The sequence below is a fragment of the Aegilops tauschii genome, chromosome 4 (genome assembly GCF_002575655.3).
Source record: "Aegilops tauschii subsp. strangulata cultivar AL8/78 chromosome 4, Aet v6.0, whole genome shotgun sequence".
Lineage (NCBI taxonomy): Eukaryota > Viridiplantae > Streptophyta > Magnoliopsida > Poales > Poaceae > Aegilops > Aegilops tauschii.
The window spans coordinates 520,923,056-520,948,721 of record NC_053038.3 but is presented as its reverse complement, the minus strand read 5'-3'; the positions used below and the strand labels follow the sequence as shown (position 1 = coordinate 520,948,721).

General features: G+C 44.6%; 2 protein-coding genes across 2 annotated transcripts; both read left to right on the top strand.

Moving 5' to 3' along the window:
* The first annotated feature begins 627 nt into the window (after positions 1–627).
* LOC109775760 (germin-like protein 8-5) lies at positions 628–1,741 on the top strand. The gene is made up of 2 exons (XM_040397908.3): positions 628–792; positions 996–1,741. Exons 1-2 carry the CDS (start codon positions 672–674, stop codon positions 1,562–1,564), a joined length of 690 nt encoding a protein of 229 aa, XP_040253842.2. The 5' UTR covers positions 628–671; the 3' UTR covers positions 1,565–1,741.
* A 4,384-nt stretch (positions 1,742–6,125) lies between these two features.
* LOC141021579 (germin-like protein 8-11) lies at positions 6,126–7,143 on the top strand. The gene is made up of 2 exons (XM_073497417.1): positions 6,126–6,294; positions 6,423–7,143. The coding sequence occupies exons 1-2, from the start codon at positions 6,174–6,176 to the stop codon at positions 6,989–6,991; spliced, it is 690 nt and encodes a 229-aa protein (XP_073353518.1). The 5' UTR covers positions 6,126–6,173; the 3' UTR covers positions 6,992–7,143.
* The last annotated feature ends 18,523 nt before the right edge of the window (positions 7,144–25,666 follow it).

The window sequence follows — 25,666 nt, the reverse complement described above, 5'->3', positions numbered from 1 at the left end:
TGAAAAATCTATTGGCAAATATATAATTTCATAGTTTGAAAAGGTAGATTGCACACATGATTCTGTATCAACTACTGAAAAGAACAGGGTAGTAGTCATGCGCCCATGAATCAAGCCTACACGTGAGTAGGTGACTTCATCTATGTCGGCATCGAGCTAGAAAACGATTGATTGCCTTACATGACTTGGCTCCTCAACTGCTCTTTGACTGGTTTCGTCTGCACCGGTTCCGACTATGACCAAGTATATGATATCTAATTAAACTAGTGCCGGATGTTTCTTGTCTTAAAAATCTTTTCCTTAATAGTGATGGGTGGTGAATTTTCCTGGAATCGACCCTGCTTGCATTGTGGTGACTCGGGTGAGATGGAGAAACATTCATAATTACTAGTCAGCCGTACACATCACCATATAATAGCTTTATATAGCTGTATACGCTGCATTGCTTCTTTGAAGGGAAAACATGTCTTAAATTGGCGTATATGCAGTAGTTTAATTAGCAGCAAGAGACCAGTTCAATTGGTTGGTTGGTTTCACTTGACTAAGTCTATAATTGCTAACGATTTCAGGCGCTGCTCGCTGGACCTATATAAACTCATACATCCCTGCATGTCCAAACCATCACCCACGCCACAATCACAAACAGAAAAACAGGAGAGAGAAAAAATCAGATGGCATCACCCTCTTCCTTCCTTCTCCTCGCTGTTCTTCTCGCGCTGGTCTCATGGCAGGCCACTGCCTCCGATCCTAGCCCCCTCCAGGACTTTTGTGTCGCCGACATGAATTCACCAGGTACTATCCGGTTTCTCATCACGTTCTCACCAAATAAATTTGTTGAAATGAATTTCTAGAAATTATATGCAAGTCGAAACAACTTTGTAAGACCTAAGCTTACACCAAATACATATGTTGAAATGAATTTCTGAAAATTATATGCATGTTCAAACTACTTTGTAAGACCTAAGCTTACATTATAAATCTTTTCTATGCACCAGTACGTGTCAATGGGTTTGTTTGCAAGAACCCAATGGAGGTCAACGCTGACAACTTCTTCAAGGCAGCCGCCCTCGACAAGCCTAGGGTGACCAACAAGGTTGGATCCAACGTCACTTTGATCAACGTCATGCAGATTGCTGGACTCAACACCCTCGGCATCTCAATTGCGCGCATCGACTATGCTCCCTTGGGTCAAAACCCACCACATACGCACCCTCGCGCCACTGAGATCCTCACGGTGCTCGAGGGGACACTGTACGTTGGCTTTGTCACATCCAACCAGCCCGCCCCAAACAGAAACAAGTTCCTCTCGAAGGTGCTCAACAAAGGTGATGTGTTCGTCTTCCCCGCGGGGCTCATCCACTTCCAATTCAACCCCAACCCCCACAAGCTTGCCGTTGCAATTGCCGCGCTCAGCAGCCAGAACCCAGGGGCTATCACAATTGCCAATGCGGTGTTTGGGTCAGACCCACAAATATCCGATGATGTTCTTGCCAAGGCGTTTCAGGTGGAAAAGAATACAATAGACTGGCTCCAGGCTCAGTTCTGGGAGAACAACCACAACTAAGTGAAACGTTGGCTGATTACACGGAAGACCAGTGCGCAAATTAGGGACATGTTTGAGTTTGTACATATGCATCCTAATCTATAAAAGAAATGGAGCATATGTCATCCCATTGTTGTGTCTGTAATGAGTGAATGTATTTCTACCTTCTGAATAATTGACAATATCATTTTTATCACACTTATATGATCTCATATGCTTTTTTGGTTCTAGTGTTTCGTATTTCTCATTAAAAAATCAATATTTTGGGTTCTTTTCCCCTTGTTCCGAAACAAGAGATGATTAGGTCAAAAAAGGAAACAATACACGATTATGTGGTAATCCAGTATATGTTTGATGCTAGGGTTGAACACCTAGGATTATGTTGCAATACATGCGAAGTATGCGATGGTTGGAGCCCGATTGTGCTCAGGATTTAAATGTGAAGTTGAATGTGCAAAATTAGCTTCCTGGAGTCGTTGTTCTGCTCTCTTGCTTTCTGGTGTATGCTATAAGAAATTTGCGGTTCCTGCTTGTAATATTTTAGCTTCCTTTTGGTTCAAAACTCTTGTAAGTTCAATTGATGGTTGCTTTAATGGAAATTTGATGAGGTGGATCATTTTATCAAAATACTTATGAGCATTATTTTTGTTTTTCTTAAGTTGACAACTAAAAATAAGATTTTTTACTAAGTTTTAGAAACTGGACACACCAGAGACCAGATTCCAAAATTTTGCTCCAACATACATATAGAAAACATGCAAAAATATACAAAAGAAAAGATTATTACCTAAACCCCCCCGAAATGAATATTATTTGAGTTGTTTCTTTGTAACAAGCCTGTCATAGAAGCATTTTATCACAAAAAGGACTTCGGCCGCTTGGCTGAACGGTATATGGTGTCGAGGAAATCCTCATACAAGATGATCAAAGAAAGCATGGAAAACCAAGCCAAACACGCTAACAAGCACCGGAAGTGCCCAATTAGACGCCTCCAGCATGCGGCCGAGAGGAAGCACAGGAGAGGCTGGACCACCAGAAGACTCAACTAGGACAGGTGACGACATTCAACCACAGGCCACCTTGAAGAAAACACTGGACTTCGTCACATCGACACCACCCAACTGTTGTTAGGGAGGACACTCTGCCTAAACCAAGGAGTGTTGACCCTACCAGCGAGCAGAGATGATGAAAGGAGGATATTGCTTCATGTACAAGATAGGTGCAAGCAATACGGTGGGTCACCAGATTTTTGGTTGGGTCGATTGGACCGCCATACCATTCTGAACACGCCACTGTGACTGAAAGGCGACTACACTCACCGGTGACGAACCCAAGAGGGTCATGACGCATTGCCACCACCACTGCATTCGTTGGGGGGACAAGGGTTTTCACCCAGAGCTAAGAGGGTGGGAGAACAATGGCGACGACCCCAATAGGTGTGTGACTACCAAGACATCGCCTCCAACAGCATTGAGGCGCCGAATTTTCGCTTTCACCACCCCGCACCCTTGCCAGACGTCCAGCCTGCCATCCTGGGCCATCGCCTCAACGTATGACACCCCAAACCCATGCCCCGCCACCAAGCTGTTGGTACGAGGTCACTGGAGAAAGACATCAAGCCATAGTGAGGCTTGAGCTGGCCCAAGTCCATGACCATGACCAGATCCGGTCGGGCCTAAGACCGCCAACACACCCACCTGACCATTCCGGGTAGGGGCATGGAGTACCTCACCTGTGGTGGAACCTCACCCATCAGAGGCTATGGGCAACCACATCCCATCTGACCGCAATCACCCCTCACAGGTCAACGATCACGATGCTGCCTGATGTGGGAGAGCACTGGCTCCAGCCAGAGTTCCCAGATCCACGCACGAACCAAGTGAACCATGACACCACTAGACATGCCACAAAATCTTAGGTCAGCGGCCCACATCCGGAGGCAGGGGATAGCAGTGGTGGTGGTGTGAGGTGCTAGGGTTAGCCTACAGAGACCAAGGGGTGGAGCGGAGAGAAGGGACATATCACTGCCGCCTACCATTGCTCGGGGCTTTGCTCTATGTGGTGCCGATCGATGGCTACCAGGGAGGTGGAGCATGTCTAGGTCTAGGGCGGGTGGCGGAGATAGGCACTCATGTCGTCCACCAGGATGATGTTGGGGCCTGTCTTCTTCTTTCTGGATGCATTTTATTTGTCTGAGGGAAACATCTTTTACGTATCAAAACGACACACACACACACACGTCCAAGAAATTAATCAGTTTATGAGTGGCCACCCAACCCACTCATTGGGTTTGCTGTTTACTCTAACAAAAGAGGCATGCGAGGTGTGTCATGAGCCTACTCAAGAAAGGAGGACTAGATTGTCAGATTTTCCATTGAAATGATCATGATAAACCTCTTAGCAAGAGGAAGTTAACTACTCTTACTAAGATCACATGAATTGTTTCTGCTCCGTATCGTCATTGTTATATGTGTGTGGATTAATGTAATTAACCATTTTGAGAAAATTTGGACCAAGTAAATATCTTATTGATATGATGATAACAGGGGCTGCTCCATATAGTAGTTGTGTATTAGTTGCATTCATGCATGGAATGACGAACCTTGATTTCTTGCTTATTGGCACAATGTGTTAACTACAACATCATCTTCCAACCTATTATTTTGTATATCACTAGGTGACTCATATTGCAAAGTTTCTCTGTTTATTTTTCCCTTGGTTTTGGAGAACGGAAAGATATTCCATTATATCTCTAACCATGCTTTTTAATCATATGTATGTTAAGCTGCTAACACACATCTATCAATGTATAATTATGCGTATGATATTTTTATTCCGTGCCATATCTTGTGCACAGTATTGTTCTTGACAAATCCGGTGACAAATATATAGTTTGCTTATGTTAGTGGCCATAGCTTGAAAAGCTTGATTGCACGCATTCTGTAGCAACTGAAAAGAAGCGAGGGAGTAGATAAAGCTAAGCAGGTGAGTTTGTCTAGGTAGAAAACGATTGCTTTACGTCACTTGGCTTTTATCAGCTGCTCTTTGACCTCATGAGGACTAGTTCTCACCATGACCAAGTATATGATATATAATAAACTATGGTGGTGGGTGGTGACTTTTCATGGAACCTGCCCTGCAAGCATTGTGCCAACTTGGGTGAGATGGATAAATAATCATAATATACTACTCAGCTGTACATCAGATGATGCAGTAACGCTTAGGCATATTAAAAGGAAACTTGAGGAGTTTATGCAAAATTTTAATCAGAAGCGAATAGATGACCATATGATTATATGGTAATGTGCTCGGAGGTTGCAATGTGCATGTTGAATGTGCAAAAGTTGCTTCCTGGAGTCGTTCTTGTGGTCTGTCTTTCCGGTGATGAAAGATGTAGTTTACGTTTCCATTGCCACGAAACTTGCTGTTTTGGTTGCCGTTAGTTCTATTTTTCCTGGATGTATTATTTTAGCTTCCTTTTGGTTCAGAACTCTTGTAAGTTTGATTGATCATTCCCCAGCAAAACTATTGCAGATATCCGAGTCCCCAAAATAATTATTATTTGAGTTGTTTCTTTGTAAGATGCTTGTGATAGAAGCAATTAAATCATCTAATGGAAACTTCTTTCTACACTAAAACTGCCAACACACACCTCCAAGAAATTAACCTGTTTATAACTTGGCCGCCTGGCCTAGTCTTGTCATTGGATGTACTACTATTTACAATAGAAAAAGAAGCAGGTGAGCTCTGGTGCCATGAACCTAGTCAGGAAGGCTAACCAGATTGTTAGATTTATACACTGAACTGGTCATGCATGATAAAAATCTTCGCAAGAAGATGTTAACTAGTCTTACTAAGATCATATGGAAACTTCCTGCTCTCCTTTTGGTTGGGCACTTCGTCCATTAATGTCGTCGCTTATTCCTGTAAGTACTCAAGCACTTCGAGAGACATCTGACCAAGTAAATATCCGACTGACGTGATGATAACGTATAGGGGCTGCTACAAATCTGCTAACTACTCTGTCGCCCTATGTTACTGGATTTCATGAAAAATCTATTGGCAAATATATAATTTCATAGTTTGAAAAGGTCGATTGCACACATGATTCTGTATCAACAACTGAAAAGAACAGGGGTAGTAGTCACTCTATATGTCTTCAGAAGTCATGCGCCCATGAATCAAGCCTACGCGTGAGTAGGCGACTTCATCTATGTCGGCATCGAGCTAGAAAACGATTGATTGCCTTACATGACTTGGCTTCTCGACTGCTCTTAATTTTCCTGGAATCGACCCTGCATGCATTGTGGCGACTGTGGGTGAGATGGAGAAACATTCATAATTACTACTCAGCCATACACATCACCATAGAATAGCTTTATATGTCTGTATACGCTGCATTGCTTCTTTGAAGGGAAAACGTGTCTTAAATGGGCGTATATGCAGTAGTTTAATTAGCAGCAAGAGACCAGTTCAACTGGTTGGTTGGTTTCACTTGACTAAGTCTATAATTTCTAACGATTTCAGGCGCTGCTCGCTGCACCTATATAAACTCATACATCCCTGCATGTTCAAACCATCACTCACGCCACAATCACAAACAGAAACACAGGAGAGAGAAAAAGATCAGATGGCATCCTCCTCTTCCTTCCTTCTCCTCGCTGTTCTTCTTGCGTTGGTCTCATGGCAGGCCACTGCCTCCGATCCTAGCCCCCTCCAGGACTTTTGTGTCGCCGACATGAATTCACCAGGTACTATCCGGTTTCTCATCATGTTCTCACCAAATAAATACGTTGAAATGAATTTCTGGAAATTATATGCAAGTCGAAACAACTTTGTAAGACCTAAGCTTACATTATAAATCTCTTCTATGCACCAGTACGTGTCAATGGGTTTGTTTGCAAGAACCCAATGGAGGTCAACGCTGATGACTTCTTCAAGGCAGCCGCCCTCGACAAGCCGAGGGTGACCAACAAGGTTGGATCCAACGTCACTTTGATCAACGTCATGCAGATTCCTGGACTCAACACCCTCGGCATCTCAATTGCGCGCATCGACTATGCTCCCTTGGGTCAGAACCCACCACATACGCACCCTCGCGCCACTGAGATCCTCACGGTGCTCGAGGGGACACTGTACGTTGGCTTTGTCACATCCAACCAGCCCGCCCCAAACAGAAACAAGTTCCTCTCGAAGGTGCTCAACAAAGGTGATGTGTTCGTCTTCCCCGTGGGGCTCATCCACTTCCAATTCAACCCCAACCCCCACAAGCCCGCCGTTGCAATTGCCGCGCTCAACAGCCAGAACTCAGGGGCTATCACAATTGCCAATGCGGTGTTTGGGTCAGACCCACAAATATCCGATGATGTTCTTGCCAAGGCATTTCAGGTGGAAAAGAATACAATAGACTGGCTCCAGGCTCAGTTCTGGGAGAACAACCACAACTAAGTGAAATGTTGGCTAATTACACGGCGGACCAGTGAGCAAATTAAGGACATGTTTGAGTTTGTAGATATGCATCCTAATCTATAAAATAAATGGATCATATGTCATCCCATTGTTGTGTGTGTAATGAGTGAATGTATTTATACCTTCTGAATAATTGATAATATCATTTTTATCAGACTGATATGATCTCATATGCTTTTTTGGTTCTAATGTTTCGTATTTCTCTTTGAAAAATCAATATTTTGGGTTGTTTTCCCCTTGTTCCAAAACAAGAGATTATTAGGTCAAAACGGAAACAATACACAATTATCTGGTAATGCAGTATATGTTTGATGCTAGGGTTGAACACCTAGGATTATGTTGCAATACATGCGAAGTATGCGATGGTTGGAGCCCGATTGTGATGGTGGGAGCCCGATTGTGCACAGGATTTAAATGTGAAAGTTGAATGTGCAAAAGTAGCTTCCTGGAGTCGTTGTTCTGCTCTCTTGCTTTGTGGTGTGTGCTATAAGAAATTTGCGGTTCATGCTTGTAATATTTTAGCTTCCTTTTGGTTCAGAACTCATGTAAGTTCAATTGACGGTTGCTTTGATGGAAATTTGATGAGGTGGCTAGTTTTATCGAAATACTTATGAGGATTATTTTTGTTTTTCTTAAGTTGAGAACTAAAAATAATTTTTTACTAAGTTTTAGAAACTGGACACACCAAAAATTTGCTCCAACATACATATAGAAAACATGCAAAAATATACAAAAGAAAATATTATTACCTAACCCCCCGCCCCCCCCCCCCCCCCCCCGAAATGAATATTATTTGAGTTGTTTCTTCGTAACAAGCCTGTCATGGAAGCATTTTATCACAAATCAGACTTCGGCCGCTTGGCTGAACGATCTATGGTGTCGAGGAAATCCTCATACAAGATGATGAAAGAAAGCATGGAAAACCAAGCCAAACACTCTAACAAGCACCGGAAGTGCCCAATTAGACGCCTCCAGCATGCAGCCGAGAGGAAGCACATGAGAGGCTGGACCACCTGAAGACTCAACCAGGACCGATGACGACATTCAACCATAGGCCACCTTGAAGAAAACACTGGACTTCGTTAGATTGACACCGCCCAACTGCTATTAGAGAGGACCCTCTACCTAAACCAAGGAGCGTTGACCCTACCAGCGAGCAGAGATGACGAAACGAGGATATTGCTGCATGTACAAGATAGGTGCAAGCAATACGGTGAGTCACCAGATTTGAGGTTGGGTCGATTGGATCGGCATACCATTCTGAACACGCCACTACGACTAAAAGGTGACTACACTCACCGATGACGAACCCAAGAGGGTCATGACGCATTGCCGCCACCACCACATCCGTTGGGGGTGGGAGACAAAGGTTTCCACCCCGAGCTAGGAGGGCGGGAGAACAATGGCGACGACCCCAATAGCTGCGTGACTACCAAGACAACAGCGTTGAGGCGCCGAACTTTTGCCTGGACCGCCCCGCACCCTTGCCAGACGTCCAGCCTGCCATCGAGGGCCATCACCTCTATGTACGACACCCCAAACCCATGCCCTGACACCAAGCTGTTGGTACGAGGTCACTGGAGAAAGACATCAAACCATAGTGAGGCTCGAGCTGGCACAAGTCCACGACCCTGACCAGATCCGGTCAGGCCAAAGACCGCAAACAAACCCACCTGACCACTACGGGTAGGGGCATGGAGTACCTCACCTGCGGTGGAACCTCACCCATCAGAGGCTATGGGCAACCACATCCCGTCTGACCGCAATCACCCCTCACAGGTCGACGATCACGATGCTGCCTATTCTGGGAGAGCACCGGCTCCAGGCAGAGTTCCTTGATCCACGCACGAACCAAGTGAACCATGACACCACTAGACATGCCACGAAATCTCAGGTCAGCGGCCCACATCCGGAGGCAGGGGTTAGCAGTGGTGGTAGTGTGAGGTGCTAGGGTTAGCCCACAGAGACCAGAGGGTGGAGCGGAGAGAAGGGACATCCCACTGCCGCCTGCCATCGCTCGGGGCTTTGCTCTATGTGGTGCCGATCGATGGCTACCAGGGACGTGGAGAGTGTGTAGGTCTAGGGTGGGTGGCGGAGATAGGCACTCATGTTGTCCACCAGGATGATGTTGGGGCCTGTATTCTTCTTTCTGGATGCATTTTATTTGTATGAGGGAAACAACTTTTCTGTATCAAAATGACACACACACCTCCAAGAAATTAATCAGTTTATGAGTGGCCACCCAGCCAATTCATTGGGTGTGCTGTTTACCCTAACCAAAGAGGCATGCGAGCTGTGTCATGAGCCTACTCAAGAAAGGATGACTAGATTGTCAGATTTTTCCATTGAAATGATCATGATAAACCTCTTAGCAAGAGAACGTTAACTACTCTTACTAAGATCACATGAATTGTTTCTGCTCCCTATCGTCATTGTTATGTGTGCGTGGATTAATGTAATTTACCATTTTGAGAAAATTTTGACCAAGTAAATATCTTATTGATGTGATGATAACAGGGGCTGCTACATATAATAGTTGTGTATTAGTTGCATTCATGCATGGAATGATGCACCTCGATTTCTTCCTCATTGACACAATGCGTTAACTACAACGTCATCTTACAACCTAATATTTTGTATATCAGTAGGTGACTCATATTGCAAAGTTTCTCTGTTTATTTTTCCCTTGGTTTTGGAGGACGGTAAGATATTCCATTATATCTCTAACCATGCTTTTTAATCATATGTATGTTAAGCTGCTAACACAATCTATCAATGTATAATTATGCGTATGTTATTTTTATCCCATGCCATATCTTGTGCACAGTATTGTTCGTGACAAATCCGGTGACAAATATATAGTTTGCTTATGTTAGTGGCCACAGCTTGAAAAGCTTGATTGCACGCATTCTGTAGCACCTGAAAAGAAGCGAGGAGTAGATAAAGCTAAGAAGGTGGATTTGTCTACCTAGAAAACGATTGCTTTACGTCACTTGGCTTTTATCAGCTCCTCTTTGACCTCGTGAGGACCAGTTCTCACCATGACCAAGTATATGATATCTAATAAACTATGGTGGTGGGTGGTGACATTTCATGGAACCAGCCCTGCAAGCATTGTGCCGACTTGGGTGAGATGGATAAATAATCATAATATACTACTCAGCCATACATCAGATGATGCAGTAACGCTTAGGCATATTAAAAGGAAACTTGAGGAGTTTAGGCAAAAATTTAATCAGAAGCGAATATATGACCATATGATTATATGGTAATGTGCTCGGAGGTTGCAATGTGCATGTTGAATGTGCAAAAGTTGCTTGCTGGTGTTGTTCTGTGGTCTGTCTTTCCGGTGATGAAAGATGTAGTTTACGTTTCCATTGCCCCGAAACTTGCTGTTTTGGTTGCCGTTAGTTCTATTTTTCCTGGATGTATTGTTTTAGCTTCCTTTTGGTTCAAAACTCTTGTAAGTTTGATTGATCATTCCCCAGCAAAACTATTGTAGATAGTTAAGTCCGAAAAACAATTATTATTTGAGTTGTTTCTTTGTAAGATGCTTGTGATAGAAGCAATTAAATCATCTAATGGAAACTTCTTTCTACACTAAAACTGCCAACACACACCTCCAAGAAATTAAACTGTTTATGACTTCGCCGCCTGGCCTAGTCTTGTCATTGGATGTACTCCCTCCGTAATCAAATATAAGAGCGTTTAGATCACTACTTTACTGATCTAAAAACTCTTATATTTCTTTATAGAGGGAGTACTATTTACAATAGCAAAAGAAGCAGGTGAGGTCTGGTGCCATGAACCTAGTCAGGAAGGCTAACCAGATTGTTAGATTTATACACTGAACCGGTCACGCATGATAAAACTCTTCGCAAGAAGATGTTAACTAGTCTTGCTAAGATCATATGGAAACTTCCTTCTCTCCATCGTCATGGCATTTGTATCAGCTCTCCTTTTGGTTGGGCACTTCGTCCATTAATGTCGTCGCTTCTTCCTGCAAGTACTCAACCACTTCGAGAGACATCTGACCAAGTAAATATCCGACTGACATGATGATAACGTATAGGTGCTGCTACAAATCTGCTAACTACTCTGTCGCCCTATGTTACTGGATTTCATGAAAAATCTATTGGCAAATATATAATTTCATAGTTTGAAAAGGTCGATTGCACACATGATTCTGTATCAACTACTGAAAAGAACAGGGGTAGTAGTCACTCTATATGTCTTTAGAAGTCATGCGCCCATGAATCAAGCCTACGCGTGAGTAGGTGACTTCATCTATGTCGGCATCGAGCAAGAAAACGATTGATTGCCTTACATGACTTGGCTTCTCAACTGCTCTTTGGCTGGTTTCGTCCGCACCTGTTCCGACGATGACCAAGTATATGATATCTAATTAAACTAGTGCCGGATGTTTCTTGTCTTAAAAATCTTTTCCTTAATAGTGATGGGTGGTGAATTTTCCTGGAATCGACCCTGCATGCATTGTGGCGACTCTGGGTGAGATGGAGAAACATTCATAATTACTACTCAGCCGTACAAATGACCATAGAATAGCTTTATATGTCTGTATACGCTGCATTGCTTCTTTGAATGGCAAACGTGTCTTAAATGGGCGTACATGCAGTAGTTTAATTAGCAGCAAGAGACCAGTTCAATTGATTGGTTGGTTTCAGTTTACTAAGTCTATAATTGCTAACGATTTTGGGCGCTGCTTGCTGCACCTATATAAACTCATACATCCCTGCATGTTCAAACCATCACTCACGCCACAATCACAAACAGAAACACAGGAGAGAGAAAAAGATCGGATGGCATCCTCCTCTCCCTTCCTTCTCCTCGCTGTTCTTCTTGCGTTGGTCTCATGGGACTGCAGGCTCGTGCCGGAGGTGTGTGCTGGCATCAGGCGGACGAGACGACTACGACATTACCACAGAATTATGCGATATTTTAGAAAATGTTGTTTTTTCCAAAATCACTAGCCCGTGCGTTTGCACGGGGGTTGATGACTAGTGTATGGGAACTGAAACAAACACCTCCAAGAAATTAATCAGTTTATGAGTACTGTTTACTCCAAAAAAGAAGCAGGTTGGTCTGATTCTTAGATTTATATATGCAATGAACTGGTCATGATTGAATCGTAGCAAGGAGGAAACTAACTACTCTTACTAAGATCATATGAAAAGTTCCTGCTCAGCTCCATCGTCATAGCTCTCCTTTTGGTTAGCTCGGAAATGTCCACTAAGCACTAACATCGTTGCTTTCTTCCTACAAGTACCCAACTACTGCGAGAGAAATTTGACCAAGTAAATATCTGGTTGATGGGGTTATCCCCCTCTTTCTAAAAAGTAAATTGATTGACGTGATGCTAGCAGGGGCTGCTATAAAATAGCAGGTGTATTATGTGGATTCATGCATGGATCAACGCGCCTCGATTTCTTCCGCTTGTTGACACAGTCCGCTACCTACTGTGTCGTGTTATGCTGCTGGATTTCATGACAAATAATCTATTGGCAAATCTACAATTTCATAGTTCTTTTTTCTTTTGAAAAGGGACAATTTCATAGTTTGAAAAGCTCGATTGCCCGCATCATATAGCAATTTCTGGAAGGAACATGTGTAGTAGTCACTCCACGTCTTTAGAAGCCCACGCATGAGTTGGTGACTTGTGTCATCCTCCAGCTAGAAAACGATTGCCTTACATGACTTGGCTTTATTAATAAATATCTGTCTGCATCGTAATCATGTAGAGGCTGGGGTTTATCCTCTTTTTCAAAAAAAAAACATGACTTGGCTTTCCTCAACCGCCTTTGACTGACCTCGTGCGCATCAGTTCCTTCCTACTATGAGTCTATGACCAAGTATATGATAATTCTCATTTTCCCCGGTTGTCGTCGGCTTGGTCCTTTGTGCCTCTCGGAAGACTCACAATCCACATAGCTGAGCCCCTAGTTTCAAACAGGCCTAATAGTCTTAGTTTTCTCTTTAGAGTTTAAATTCTTAAGGACTTAGAACATTTAGAGATCAATTTATTTTCCATGCATAATTTCTATTTTATGCAATTGTGTATAATACAAACCTGTCTTGAGTTTAAATTCCTAAGGATCAAGAACATTTAGAGATCAATTTATTTTCCAGGAATAATTGCTATTTTACTGCAGTGCAAGGTCACTCAAATGAGACACTTTTGTTTGTGCAGAGAAATAACCTACCTGCTTTCTGGTACACTAGTAGAAAAAGGGGCTTTTACCCCGGTTGGTAAGGGCCTTTTGTCCCGGTTTTCGAACCGGGACTAAAGGGTCGTTACTAAAGCCCTAACCCTTTAGTCCCGGTTCTTACACGAACCGGGACAGAAGGTCCTCCACGTGGCCGCTGCTGCCAGCCCAGGCAGGGGGGCCTTTGGTCCCGGTTGGTGACACCAACCGGGACCAATAGGCAGGGCCTTTTGTCCCGGTTGGTGACACCAACTGGGACCAATAGGCATCCACACGTCAGCATTTCAGGGGCTGGGGTTTTTGTTTTTTTTGAAAGGGGGGGAGGTTGGGGGGTTTTTGGGGGGGTTAATTTAGGTGTTTCATATATTGTGTTAGCTAGCTAATTAATAGAGAGAAGTGTCCTCTCTTATCTCCGTGCTTGGTCGACGCTACGTACTATATACGTATGGAGAGGACTAGACACGCTAGCTAGTAAGCAAATGAAGGAAACAGAAGATCGTCATGAACATATGCATACAGAGAGAAGTGATATCGACCACCTCTCCTTCTCCGAGAGATTGGTCGAACAACAAGTTCTCGTATATCTATCTGACACTACCGGCTACATATATACAATAATTATCTCTTACAATATAATCTCCTAATTAAATTGTAAGAATACAGGATCCACATAGTATTCTCCGTTTTCAGCGATCACGTGGTCAAGGAAGAATGCCGCCAATTCCTCTTGAATTGCTCGCATACGATCTGGTGCTAGGAGTTCATCACGCATCCGAAAGATTTAATTTGAAGAAGGGGGTCAATACATATATATATGAATAAATGAAACTCGACACAAATGATGGTAATAAAATAAAATTGTGAATATTATTGCTTACGCACTTCATATTGTTCGTCAGAGTAGCCCCGCTCACAGGTCGTGTGGCGGATAGACTCGCAAACGTAGTATCCACAGAAATCATTCCCTTGTTCCTGCCACAACCACTTTACAAGAAATAGAGGTCAATCTAACTGATAAGCAAGCATGCTAAATGGTATTGATGAAACTAGCGCTTGAATCACTAGGAGATGTGCGGAACATGCTACTATAGTACTTACTTTCAGGTGTCTAAATTGCAGCTTCTTCGGCAGTCCCGGAGCTTTTGTGGTGAATTTTCTCTAAACACTGCCAGACAAAGAAAACAATTACTTGATATCAGGAAATGAACAACGTTGCTGATATGGTGGATAATGATCGATTTAACTTACTTCTCGAGCATTTGAGTCATGTCCGCATAGTCCTGGGGATCTTTTCGTCTCGAGTCTAAGACGGTTACTACTCCCTGCTCAAGCTTAATCTCTAGGAGAATATAGTGGAAGCTGCGCATGCATGCATAAGTCATCAATTACATTACCAAAACCTGGACTAATAAGGGAAACCAAATATGCACAAGACAGTAGCACTCACTTGAAGTTGTAAGGAAAGAGTATTATATCTTTGTTTTGATTTAATACCAACGATCGTAGCAAGTTGGCCTCGGCTTCTTTGGCATGTTTTTCAACCGTATATGCATCTATGAGATTTGTGTTAATGAACCCAATATCACCGATTTGTCTTTTCTTCAATTCGGCGATCTTCAATCTGCATAATATAGTGAGGATAATTATAAATACATGCAATGAAAGAGCTGACCTATATAGAGAGACTTAATGACAGAAGTAGTACTACTTACAGTCAGTAGCAAGTGATCGTTGATTTATCGAGGGCCTTTTGATTGAAAAACTGGAAGAACTCCTCAAATGGAACATTCATCAGTTCAATTCCAACGAGGTCATGCTCCGGTTTAACTCTCAGCGTCAAAGTATTCATCCCATCAGACTCTCTGCAGGTTTTCATGTACCAATCATGTAATCTTCGCATCATCGTTGTTAGAGATTTTTCATCTTTGACGAGAGGCTTCCCGTAATGGTATTTGTGTTCGTCCACCTCCATGATTTCATAATGTACATCGTCGGGCAGGTAATCTCCAAGATTGCTATAACCGGCCACCATCCTCGGATCATTAGCGACGATGTCTTTAGACACCTTGAGCGGGGGGCACGATTGGTTCGCTTGTTCGCCAAGCTGGGCAATTTTTTCCCAGCTTGTCGTTCTTTTAACCTTTGATCACTGACAGTACTTCCCGACCACTCCGCTTCGGCATATGTCTTTGCAAGAATGCGCTCATAGTTGCCTCTCAGCGGAGACTTTGGTGGTTTTGTCAGGGCAGCCAGAGTGCGCTTTGCTTTCACCGGATCTACCTTCTCCTCCGGAGGTGGATGTTTCTTTGCTTTCACCCCTTCAAAGAAGTTTGTCACTTCGGCTCGCACGATCTTCCTGGTTTCCTCCTCGGTCCTCTCGTATGGTAACTTCTCTGGAGTCTTCAGAGAAGGACCGAATCTGTATTGCCTCCCGCCTCTGGCAGCTGTACTGCTAGACGCCGGCAGAGCAGACGGAGCGGCTGCGGCTGTCTTCTTTCCTTGCTTACGAGGCAGAGGAGAAGGACTACGACGTGCCGGAGCAGCCAGAGCGGCGGTGGGTCTCTTCTGCCCTTGCTGACGAAGCGGAGAAGGAGGAGGCTGGCTGCTCTGGCGCGCCGGCGCAGGCGGAGAAGGAGGCGGAGTGCCGCCATGCGCCGGAGAAGGAGGCTGAGTGCCCTGATCACTCGCCGGAGGAGGAGGCGGAGTGCCGCCACGCGCCGGAGAAGGAGGCTGAGTGCCCTGATCACTCGCCGGAGGAGGAGGCGGAGGAGGAGGCGGAGTGCCCTTACTCGCCGGAGCCGTCCAGTTCGGAAGGTTGATGAGCTCCTTCTGCCATAGGCATGGAGTCTTCAGAGCAGAACCCAGCCGAGTCTCCCCTTCACCGGTAGGGTGGTCAAGCTGGAGGTCCTCAAATCCCTCCGTTATTTCATCCACCATCACCCTAGCATATCCTTCTGGAATCGGCCGGCAGTGGTAGGTTGCGCCGGGTTCAGGAGGTAAAACAGAGCCAACAGCCACCTTGACTTTGAAGTTCTGCCATTGCGCCATAAGGTGGCAATGTTGAGACTCCGTGATAGCATCCACGGGGTAGCTAGCAGGAGCCGTCAAGACATGCTCCGGCTGAAGCAGCTCGGTGGAAGCCACGCTGCTTCTCCGCTGAGATGGCGGGGTAGCTTCGGGGGTAGTTTCGGCATGTCGATTGCCGTCTCGTTCCTCTCGCGCTTGAACCCTTTCGTGCAGCTTCTGAATTTGGGTCTGCTCCACTTTTTTCCTCCTCTCCTGGCTTTTGTAACCGCCCGCGTCCGAAAAACCAGCCTTCCACGGAACGGAGCCTGGCGTGCCTCGTGTTCGTCCAGGGTGCTCAGGATTCCCGAGGGCCATTGTGAGCTCGTCGTTCTCTCTGTCTGGAACGAACGTCCCTTCCTGCGCTGCATCGATATTGTGCTGAAGCCTCTTGACTGGTATTCTCAAAAGCTCGTCCGTCCAAACGCACCTCCCTGATACAGGGTCCAATTTTCCGCCAGCCCCGAAGAACCAAGTCCGGCAACGGTCTGGCCAGTTCATTATCTGTGGTTCGATCCCTTTATCAAGCAGATCATTCTCAGCCTTGGCCCACTTAGGCCGGGCTTTGAGGTAGCCACCTGACCCCGTGCGATGGTGAAGCTTCTTCTTCGCTGCATTCTTCTTGTTTGTCGCTGACATCTTCTTACTCTTTTCCGATGTCTTGTGGGCCACAAATGCGGGCCAGTGATCTCTGATCTTCTCATACCGGCCGATGAATTCTGGTGTCTCTTCTTTGTCGACAAACGTTTTCAGCTCATTCTTCCACCTCCTGAATAGGTCTGCCATCTTCTTAAGAGCATGAGACTTGATTAATTGCTCTTTAACTAGCTTCTCCGGATCCTCCTCTGGCGGTAGGGTGAAATTTGCCTTCAGCTCAGTCCAAAGATCATCTTTCTGCATATCATTGACATAAGACACCTCAGGGCCTTCCTTCTTAGGCTTATACCATTGGTGGATGCTGATCGGGATCTTGTCCCTAACAAGAACCCCGCACTGAGCAGCAAATGCTTCCTTTGTCCGGATGGGTTCAATCAGTTGGCCGTCGCGCGCGATTGCTGTGATCTCAAACCTTTCATCCGAGCGCAACTTTCTCTTCGGGCCTCGTCTCTTTACCGAAGTGGTGCTCGATCCGGAGGGCTAGAAAAAAGAAGAAAGACGAGAGTTAATTAATATGTGTACATAGCGAAACAATGAATGCATCAATTAGCTAGTCAGCACAGGCTTAACTAATATATTTACCTGGCCGGACTCTGTTTGGTCACCGGAGCCGTCACCACGGGCTCCTTCTTGCACCAGCATTGGGTCACCGGAGCCATCATAATCATGTCTTTCCTCCTCCACTCTTCGATCACCGTAGCCTGCTTCTTCACCCTGTTCTTCCAGACCATCATTGTCGTTAAGATACGACAAGATATCACCTCCGGCTAAGATTATGTCCCCCAACACCTCTTCTGCTTGCTCGTCTCGTCCGTGCTCCATTGTTTCTGCAAATATTACAACATGGCAATTATTACACAAACATGACATCAGGTGGATATATTAGTGCAAACGTAGACCTAGCTTATTCCGGGTTTGGGGTGGCCTCGGCAACGCTTCAAGGGTAGGGGCGCGGCCGGAGGGGGTAGGAGACCGACATCGTTTTTTTTCTAGGGTTTGGGTGTCCTCGAGAGTTTTGGTCGAGCGAGAGGGCCGGGGGGGGGGGGTGCTCCCGTGGTATAAGTTATCACGGTCGAGAGGGGGTATAAATATCGATCGTCCATCATGTCGAAGTTATCTGGGAGGGAGTTATATATATCGACAACGACGACATACATACATGGGAAAATATTGTTATTGGGGAGGGGGTATATCGACCCCCCCCCAAGTGTTGAAGTTCTCTGGAGGGGGTTATATCGACAACGACGACATACGTACATGGGAATATAATATTATTGGGGAGGGGGTATATCGACCCCCCCTCGTGTTGAAGTTATCGGGAGAGGGGTATATCGACGACGACAGACCCGATAAAACATAAGAAAACGAAGAAGAAATAAAAAGAGGAGAAGAAGAAAGGAATAGAGGAGAAGATCGAATAAAAAAAAGAAGAAAAAAAGAGGAGAAGAAGAAAGGAATAGAGGAGAGAAGAAGAAAAAATAGAATTTTTTTCTATTTTTTCTTCTTCTCTTCTATTCCTTTCTTCTTCTCCTCTTCTTTTTCTTCTTTTTTCCTCTTATTTATTTCTCCTGTTCTTCTCCTTTCTTCCTCTTCTTATTTTCCTTTTTCCTCTCATTCATAAAAAAATGTTCAAATAGAAAATTTCGAAAAAAGTAAAGGTTTTGCCTAATGCATTGTTCATATGAATATACAAACATTTGCATATTCTACAATAATTAATATCACCAAAAAAAATCTATGAACAGAAAAAAATCCTAACTTTTCTAAAAATCTATCTTTTGCATATATACATGAACATATATATACACAGAGAACATATATACATACATATATACATTTTTATAAAAATGCAAAAAAAGGTCTAAAAAAGGACATATAAACAGATATACACACATACATATACTCATACATATACATATAATCAGGAAAAAAACATCATATATATGTGCAGAAAAAACAGGGAGGAAGGGGGCAGTGCCGGCCCTGACCAAAGGATGAGAGGTGCGGCGTGGTCGGGGCCGGGTAGGGGCAGAGGCACGGCGCGCGTCGGGGTAGAGGCGACGGCAGCGTGGTCGGGGCAGGGGCAGAGGCGACGGCGGCGTGGTCGGGGCAGGGCGAGGCAGAGGCGATGGCGGCGTGGTCGGGGCAGCTGGGGCGACGACGACGTGGTCAGGGCAGGGGCGCGCGGCGTGGTCGGGGCGGGCCGCCGGCGGCGTGCTCGGGGAAGGGGCGGCTGCGCGTCGACGAGGCAGCAGAGGGCGGCGACGGCGGCGACGGGGCGAGCTCGGGCAGCCTGGCGGCGTCGTCGGAGCGGGGGAACTGATGCAGAGATGAATCTGAAAAACGCTAAGTGCTTTCTTATATACTGAGAGCATTGGTACCGGTTCGTGGCACCAAACGGGACCAATGCCCCCCTTTAGTCCCGGTTGGTGCCACCAACCGGGACCAAAGGCCTCTTTTCAGCAGCCCAAAGGGCGGGAAGCGGCGGCCTTTGGTCCCGGTTGGTGGCACCAACAGGGACTAAAGGGGGGCATTGGTCCCGGTTGGTGCCACGAATCGGGACCAAAGGGTGGCATGGGTCCCGGTTCGTGGCACCAACCGGGACCAATGGCCTTGCACAGCGGCGTGGTGGTGGGAATTTAGTCCCACCTCGCTAGCTGAGAGAGAGCCGCACCTATTTATAAGGTGCGGTGCGCCTGAGCTGTCGAGCTCCTCTCTAAAGCAGGCTTACGGGCCTAACCTCTCTGTACATGCGTGTGGGCCTACTGGGCCTTCTGCGGGCCTGAATCTTGGCCCATGGATGGGTTTCTAGTCGTATTCAGGCCGTATTGGCCCAGTAGGTGGCATAATTTTTATTTTTTGCCTGTTTTTTTGGTTTTCTTTTTTGCTTTATTTATTTTGTTTTGTTTCTACTTACAACAAAAAACTTATTTATTTTATTTTATTTTGTTTCTAATTACTTATTTATTTTACTTTATGATAATTCTTTTTGCTATTAAAGTTTCTAACAAAAAAAGTTCTTTATGAAAATTATTTTTGCTTTCAATGATTTTGAACAGAAAATACTTTGATAATTTTAGTTGCATCAATTTTATATAATTTTAGTTTCAATAATACTAGAGGTTGCTTATAATGTTTTGAACAGAAAATACTTTGATAATTTTAGTTTCATAAATTTTATTTATGTTATTAAAGTTTATTTTATTTTGTTTCTACTTATATATTTTATTAAAGTTTATATTATTTTGTTTCCAATTACTTATTTATTTTATTTGTTATTTTTCATGCACCATTTTTCATGCATTTACTGATTATTTTGAGCTATAAGACCCTAAAATTGAAAAGCATTTCAAATGAACTCTGAAAAGGTTGAAAGTTGGCATGGTATCATCATTTCATCCACATAGCATGTGCAAGAAAGTTGAGAGGGTTATGGCAAAAACTGGATGCACTTCGTGTACAAAACGGACAATCTCTTTCGAAGTATCAGGATTTCATACGGAAACTCGTCTGTTACAAAGGGATTTCATTTTTTAAAACTTATTTGAACTCCTGACTTTTTGTGTGTTTAAAATGCACCATTCAAAGCCACATCATCAATTTTCAACCCTTTCTGACTTCATTTGTTATTTTTCATGCATTTACTAATTATTTTGAGCTATAAGACCCTAAAATTGAAAAGCATTTCAAATGAACTCTGAAAAGGTTGAAAGTTGGCATGGTATCATCATTTCATCCACATAGCATGTGCAAGAAAGTTGAGAGGGTTACGACAAAAACTAGATGCACTTCGTGTATAAAACGGACAATGGTATCATACTCGTCTGTTACAAAGTTGGCATGGTATCATCATAATAGTTGCGGGAGAAAGTCTTCACTTTTTGTTCGCTTGTGTCATTTGCTTATTGCGCCGTAACCATGGATAATCTTCCTCGTTTATCAGGATGCTTGGGTCAGCCTTGACTTTGAAGGGAGGAATTTCATGAAACTTTTCATAATCTTCAGACATGTCTGTCTTGCCCTCCATTCCCACAATGTCCCTTTTTCCTGAAAGAACTATGTGGCGCTTTGGCTCATCGTATGATGTATTCGCTTCCTTATCTTTTCTTTTTCTCGGTCTGGTAGACATGTCCTTCACATAGATAACCTGTGCCACATCATTGGCTAGGACGAACGGTTCGTCAGTGTACCCAAGATTGTTCAGATCCACTGTTGTCATTCCGTACTGTGGGTCTACCTGTACCCCGCCTCCTGACAGATTGACCCATTTGCACTTAAACAAAGGGACCTTAAAATATGTCCGTAGTCAAGTTCCCATATGTTCATTATGTAACCATAATATGTGTCCTTTCCCCTCTCGGTTGCTGCATCAAAGCAGACACCGCTGTTTTGGTTGGTGCTCTTTTGATCTTGGGCGATCGTGTAAAATGTATTCCCATTTATCTCGTATCCTTTGTAAGTCAATACAGACGAAGATGGTTCCCTGGACAACGAGTACAACTCATCACAAACAGTGGTGTCACCTTTGAGACGTGTTTCCAACCAACTGCTGAAAGTCCTGATGTGTTCACATGTAATCCAGTCGTCACACCGCTCCGGGTGTTTGGAGCGCAGACTGTTCTTGTGTTCATCGACATACGGGGTCACCAAGGTAGAGTTTTGTAGAACTGTGTAGTGTGCTTGAGACCAAGAATATCCATCCCTGCATATTATTGAGTCCCCTCCAAGCGTGCCTTTTCTAGTCAGTCTCCCCTCATACCGCGATTTAGGGAGACCTATCTTCTTAAGGCCAGGAATGAAGTCAACACAAAACCCAATGACATCCTCTGTTTGATGGCTCATGGAGATGCTTCCTTCTGGCCTAGCGCGGTTACAGACATATTTCTTTAGGACTCCCATGAACCTCTCAAAGGGGAACATATTGTGTAGAAATACGGGCCCCAGAATGACAATCTCGTGGACTAGATGAACTAGGACGTGCGTCATGATATTGAAGAAGGATGGTGGGAACACCAGCTCGAAACTGACAAGACATTGCGCCACATCACTCCTTAGCCTTGGTATGATTTCTGGATCGATCACCTTCTGAGAGATTGCATTGAGGAATGCACATAACTTCACAATGGCTAATCGGACGTTTTTCGGTAGAAGCCCCCTCAATGCAACCGGAAGCAGTTGCGTCATAATCACGTGGCAGTCATGAGACTTTAGGTTCTGGAACTTTTTCTCTGGCATATTTATTATTCCCTTTATATTCGACGAGAAGCCAGTCGGGACCTTCATACTGAGCAGGCATTCAAAGAGGATTTCTTTCTCTTCTTTCGTAAGAGCGTAGCTGGCAGGACCTTCATACTGCTTCGGAGGCATGCCGTCTTTTTCGTGCAAACGTTGCAGGTCCTCCCGTGCCTCAGGTGTATCTTTTGTCTTCCCATACACGCCCAAGAAGCCTAGCAGGTTCACGCAAAGGTTCTTCGTCACATGCATCACGTCGATTGAAGAGCGGACCTCTAGCTCTTTCCAGTAGGGCAGGTCCCAAAATATAGATTTCTTCTTCCACATGGGTGCGTGTCCCTCAGCGTCATTCGGAACAGCTAGTCTGCCGGGACCCTTTCCAAAGATTACGTGTAAATCATAGACCATAGCAAGTACGTGATCACCGGTACGCATGGCGGGCTTCTTCCGGTGATCTGCCTCGCCTTTGAAATGCTTGCCTTTCTTTCGACATTGATGGTTGGTCGGAAGAAATCGACGATGGCCCAGGTACATATTTTTCCTACATTTGTCTAGGTATATACTTTCAGTGTCATCTAAACAGTGCGTGCATGCGTGGTATCCCTTGTTTGTCTGCCCTGAAAGGTTACTGAGAGCGGGCCAATCGTTGATGGTTACAAACAGCAACGCGTGCAGGTTAAATTCCTCCTGTTTGTGCTCATCCCACGTACGTACACCGTTTCCATTCCACAGCCGTAAAAGTTCTTCAACTAATGGCCTTAGGTACACATCAATGTCGTTGCCGGGTTGCTTAGGGCCTTGGATGAGAACTGGCATCATAATGAACTTCCGCTTCATGCACATCCAAGGAGGAAGGTTATACATACATAGAGTCACGGGCCAGGTGCTGTGATTGCTGCTCTGCTCCCCAAGAGGATTAATGCCATCCGTGCTTAAACCAAACCATACGTTTCTTGGGTCAGCTGCAAACTCAGCCCAGTACTTTCTCTCGATTTTTCTCCACTGCGACCCGTCAGCGGGTGCTCTCAACTTCCCGTCTTTCTTACAGTCCTCACTGTGCCATCGCATCAACTTGGCATGCTCTTCGTTTCTGAACAAATGTTTCAACCGTGGTATTATAGGAGCATACCACATCACCTTCACAGGAACCCTCTTCCTGGGGGGCTCGCCGGCAACATCACCAGGGTCATCTCGTCTGATCTTATACCGCAATGCACCGTATATCGGGCATGCCTTCAGATCCTTGTACGCACCGCGGTAGAGGATGCAGTCATTAGGGCATGCATGTATCTTCTGCACCTCCAATCCTAGAGGGCATACGACCTTCTTTGCTGCGTATGTACTGTCGGGCAATTCATTATCCTTTGGAAGCTTCTTCTTCAATATTTTCAATAGCTTCTCAAATCCTTTGTCAGGCACAACATTCTCTGCCTTCCACTGCAGCAATTCCAGTACGGTACCGAGCTTTGTGTTGCCATCTTCGCAATTGGGGTACAACCCTTTTTCGTGATCCTCTAACATGCGATCGAACTTCAGCTTCTCCTTTTGACTTTCGCATTGCGTCCTTGCATCGACAATGACCCGGCGGAGATCATCATCATCGGGCACTGGTTCCTCTTGATCTTCAGCAGCTTCCCCCCTTGCAGCATCATTGGGCACATCGTCTGGTTCCTCTTGATTTTCAACAGCTTCCCCCGTTGCAGCATCACCGTATTCAGGGGGCACATAGTTGTCATCGTCCTCTTCTTCTTCGCCGTCTTCCATCATAACCCCTATTTCTCCGTGCCTCGTCCAAACATTATAGTGTGGCATGAAACCCTTGTAAAGCAGATGGGTGTGAAGGATTTTTCGGTTAGAGTAAGACTTTGTATTCCCACATGTAGGGCATGGACAACACATAAAACCATTCTGCTTGTTTGCCTCAGCCACTTCGAGAAAATCATGCACGCCCTTAATGTACTCGGAGGTGTGTGTCTGTCACCGTACATCCATTGCCGGTTCATCTGCGTGCACTATATATAATTAAGTGTGTCAAAAACCATTACAGAACATCATGAATAGATAATTAAGTGACCAAATTAATAGAAGTTCATCATCACATTAAAACCAAAGTACATACATGTAGGAGATATGCCCTAGAGGCAATAATAAATGATATTATTTATCTCCGAGTTCATAATTATGTTTATGTTCCATGCTATAACTGCTATGGTTCTCGAGTCTGCAATAACCACGAGGCTCGGAGGAAGACTCATATGCACGTGTGGAATAATAAACGGTAAAATGTATTCCTAGTCTGGCCTCTAAGACTAGCTCAAGTGTTGCATGATGGTTATGTTTTCCTGATCATGGGCATGTCTATGTCAGCAACCTTGAGGGCATAATGTTAAGAGAACATTTGTGTTGAATCGACCCGGCATGATGTTATGCTATGAGATTCATTCGTCACAAGTTTATTGGTACATAACAAAGAGATGGTTAACGTTTGCATGATTCCTTAGACCATGAGAGTATCGAGTTTCTTCATGCTTGCTTCATGAACTTTGGGGTTTGTTAAACGTCATCCGTAAATGGGTGGCTATTACGGCGGCTTACGGGTTCATGGAAAAGTGTGTCAAGTAACTTGATAGCTCAAGATTGGGATTTGCTCCTCCGACGATGGAGAGATATCTCTGGGCCCTCTCGGTGTTACGGTATCCATCATCGTCTGGCCAGACACTTTGTGATTTGATCACGGGGATGCCGGAACACGATAACGAGAAAAGAGAACAATACCGGTAACGAGGTAACTAGCATAGTGGACAAGTTGTTGATCCACGGGAATTCCAACATGTCTCACCTCGGGTATTTGTAACATATCGCGAAGCAACAGGAATAGCACACGGCAACTGGAGGTTCACTCGAATATTTATTCGTGTGGGTATAGGGGTCAATATGGGTGTCCACGGCTCCGATGTTGATCATTGATCGGAAGGGGTTCCGGGTCATGTCTATACTTCACCGAACCTATAGGGTCACACGCTTAAGGGTCATCTATCTGCTGAATACTAGACAGGGAGTCTGAGAGAAAATCACCGAAAAAGTTTCGGACACCGAAAAGTTTCGGACAGCGGAATCGTACCGCAGAGAGAGGTCATCGGATAAGTTTCGACGATACCGAAAAGTTGTTTCGGGATACACCATTAAGTCAAATTGGTTTCGGCACATGCCTGATAATTCTTGGAGGATGCCAGAATCATTCTGGAAGCTTTTTGGAATTTTCTGAGATAAAAACCGGAAATGTTCCGGAGCTGCCGGAGCCACTTCAGATGCGTTTCGCAGATGAAAATCACTAAAACCGGAATTGTTTCGGAACGCGTTGAAAATCATTTTAGTGGGTACTGGAAATGTTCTTAGCCCACATAAATATTTTCAGTTCGATCAGACGCTGAAAAATGTCGTCGTGAATAGTGAAAATCAGCTTTATGGTTACTTTATG

What these genes read in the sequence shown, in the direction of transcription:
- LOC109775760 (XM_040397908.3), top strand. Translation starts at nt 672, where the DNA reads ATGGCATCACCCTCTTCCTTCCTTCTCCTCGCTGTTCTTCTCGCGCTG. An exon ending in CGCCGACATGAATTCACCAG is followed by an intron (nt 793 to 995) that starts GTACTATCCGGT and finishes TCTATGCACCAG; the next exon opens with TACGTGTCAATGGGTTTGTT.
- LOC141021579 (XM_073497417.1), top strand. Translation starts at nt 6,174, where the DNA reads ATGGCATCCTCCTCTTCCTTCCTTCTCCTCGCTGTTCTTCTTGCGTTG. An exon ending in CGCCGACATGAATTCACCAG is followed by an intron (nt 6,295 to 6,422) that starts GTACTATCCGGT and finishes TCTATGCACCAG; the next exon opens with TACGTGTCAATGGGTTTGTT.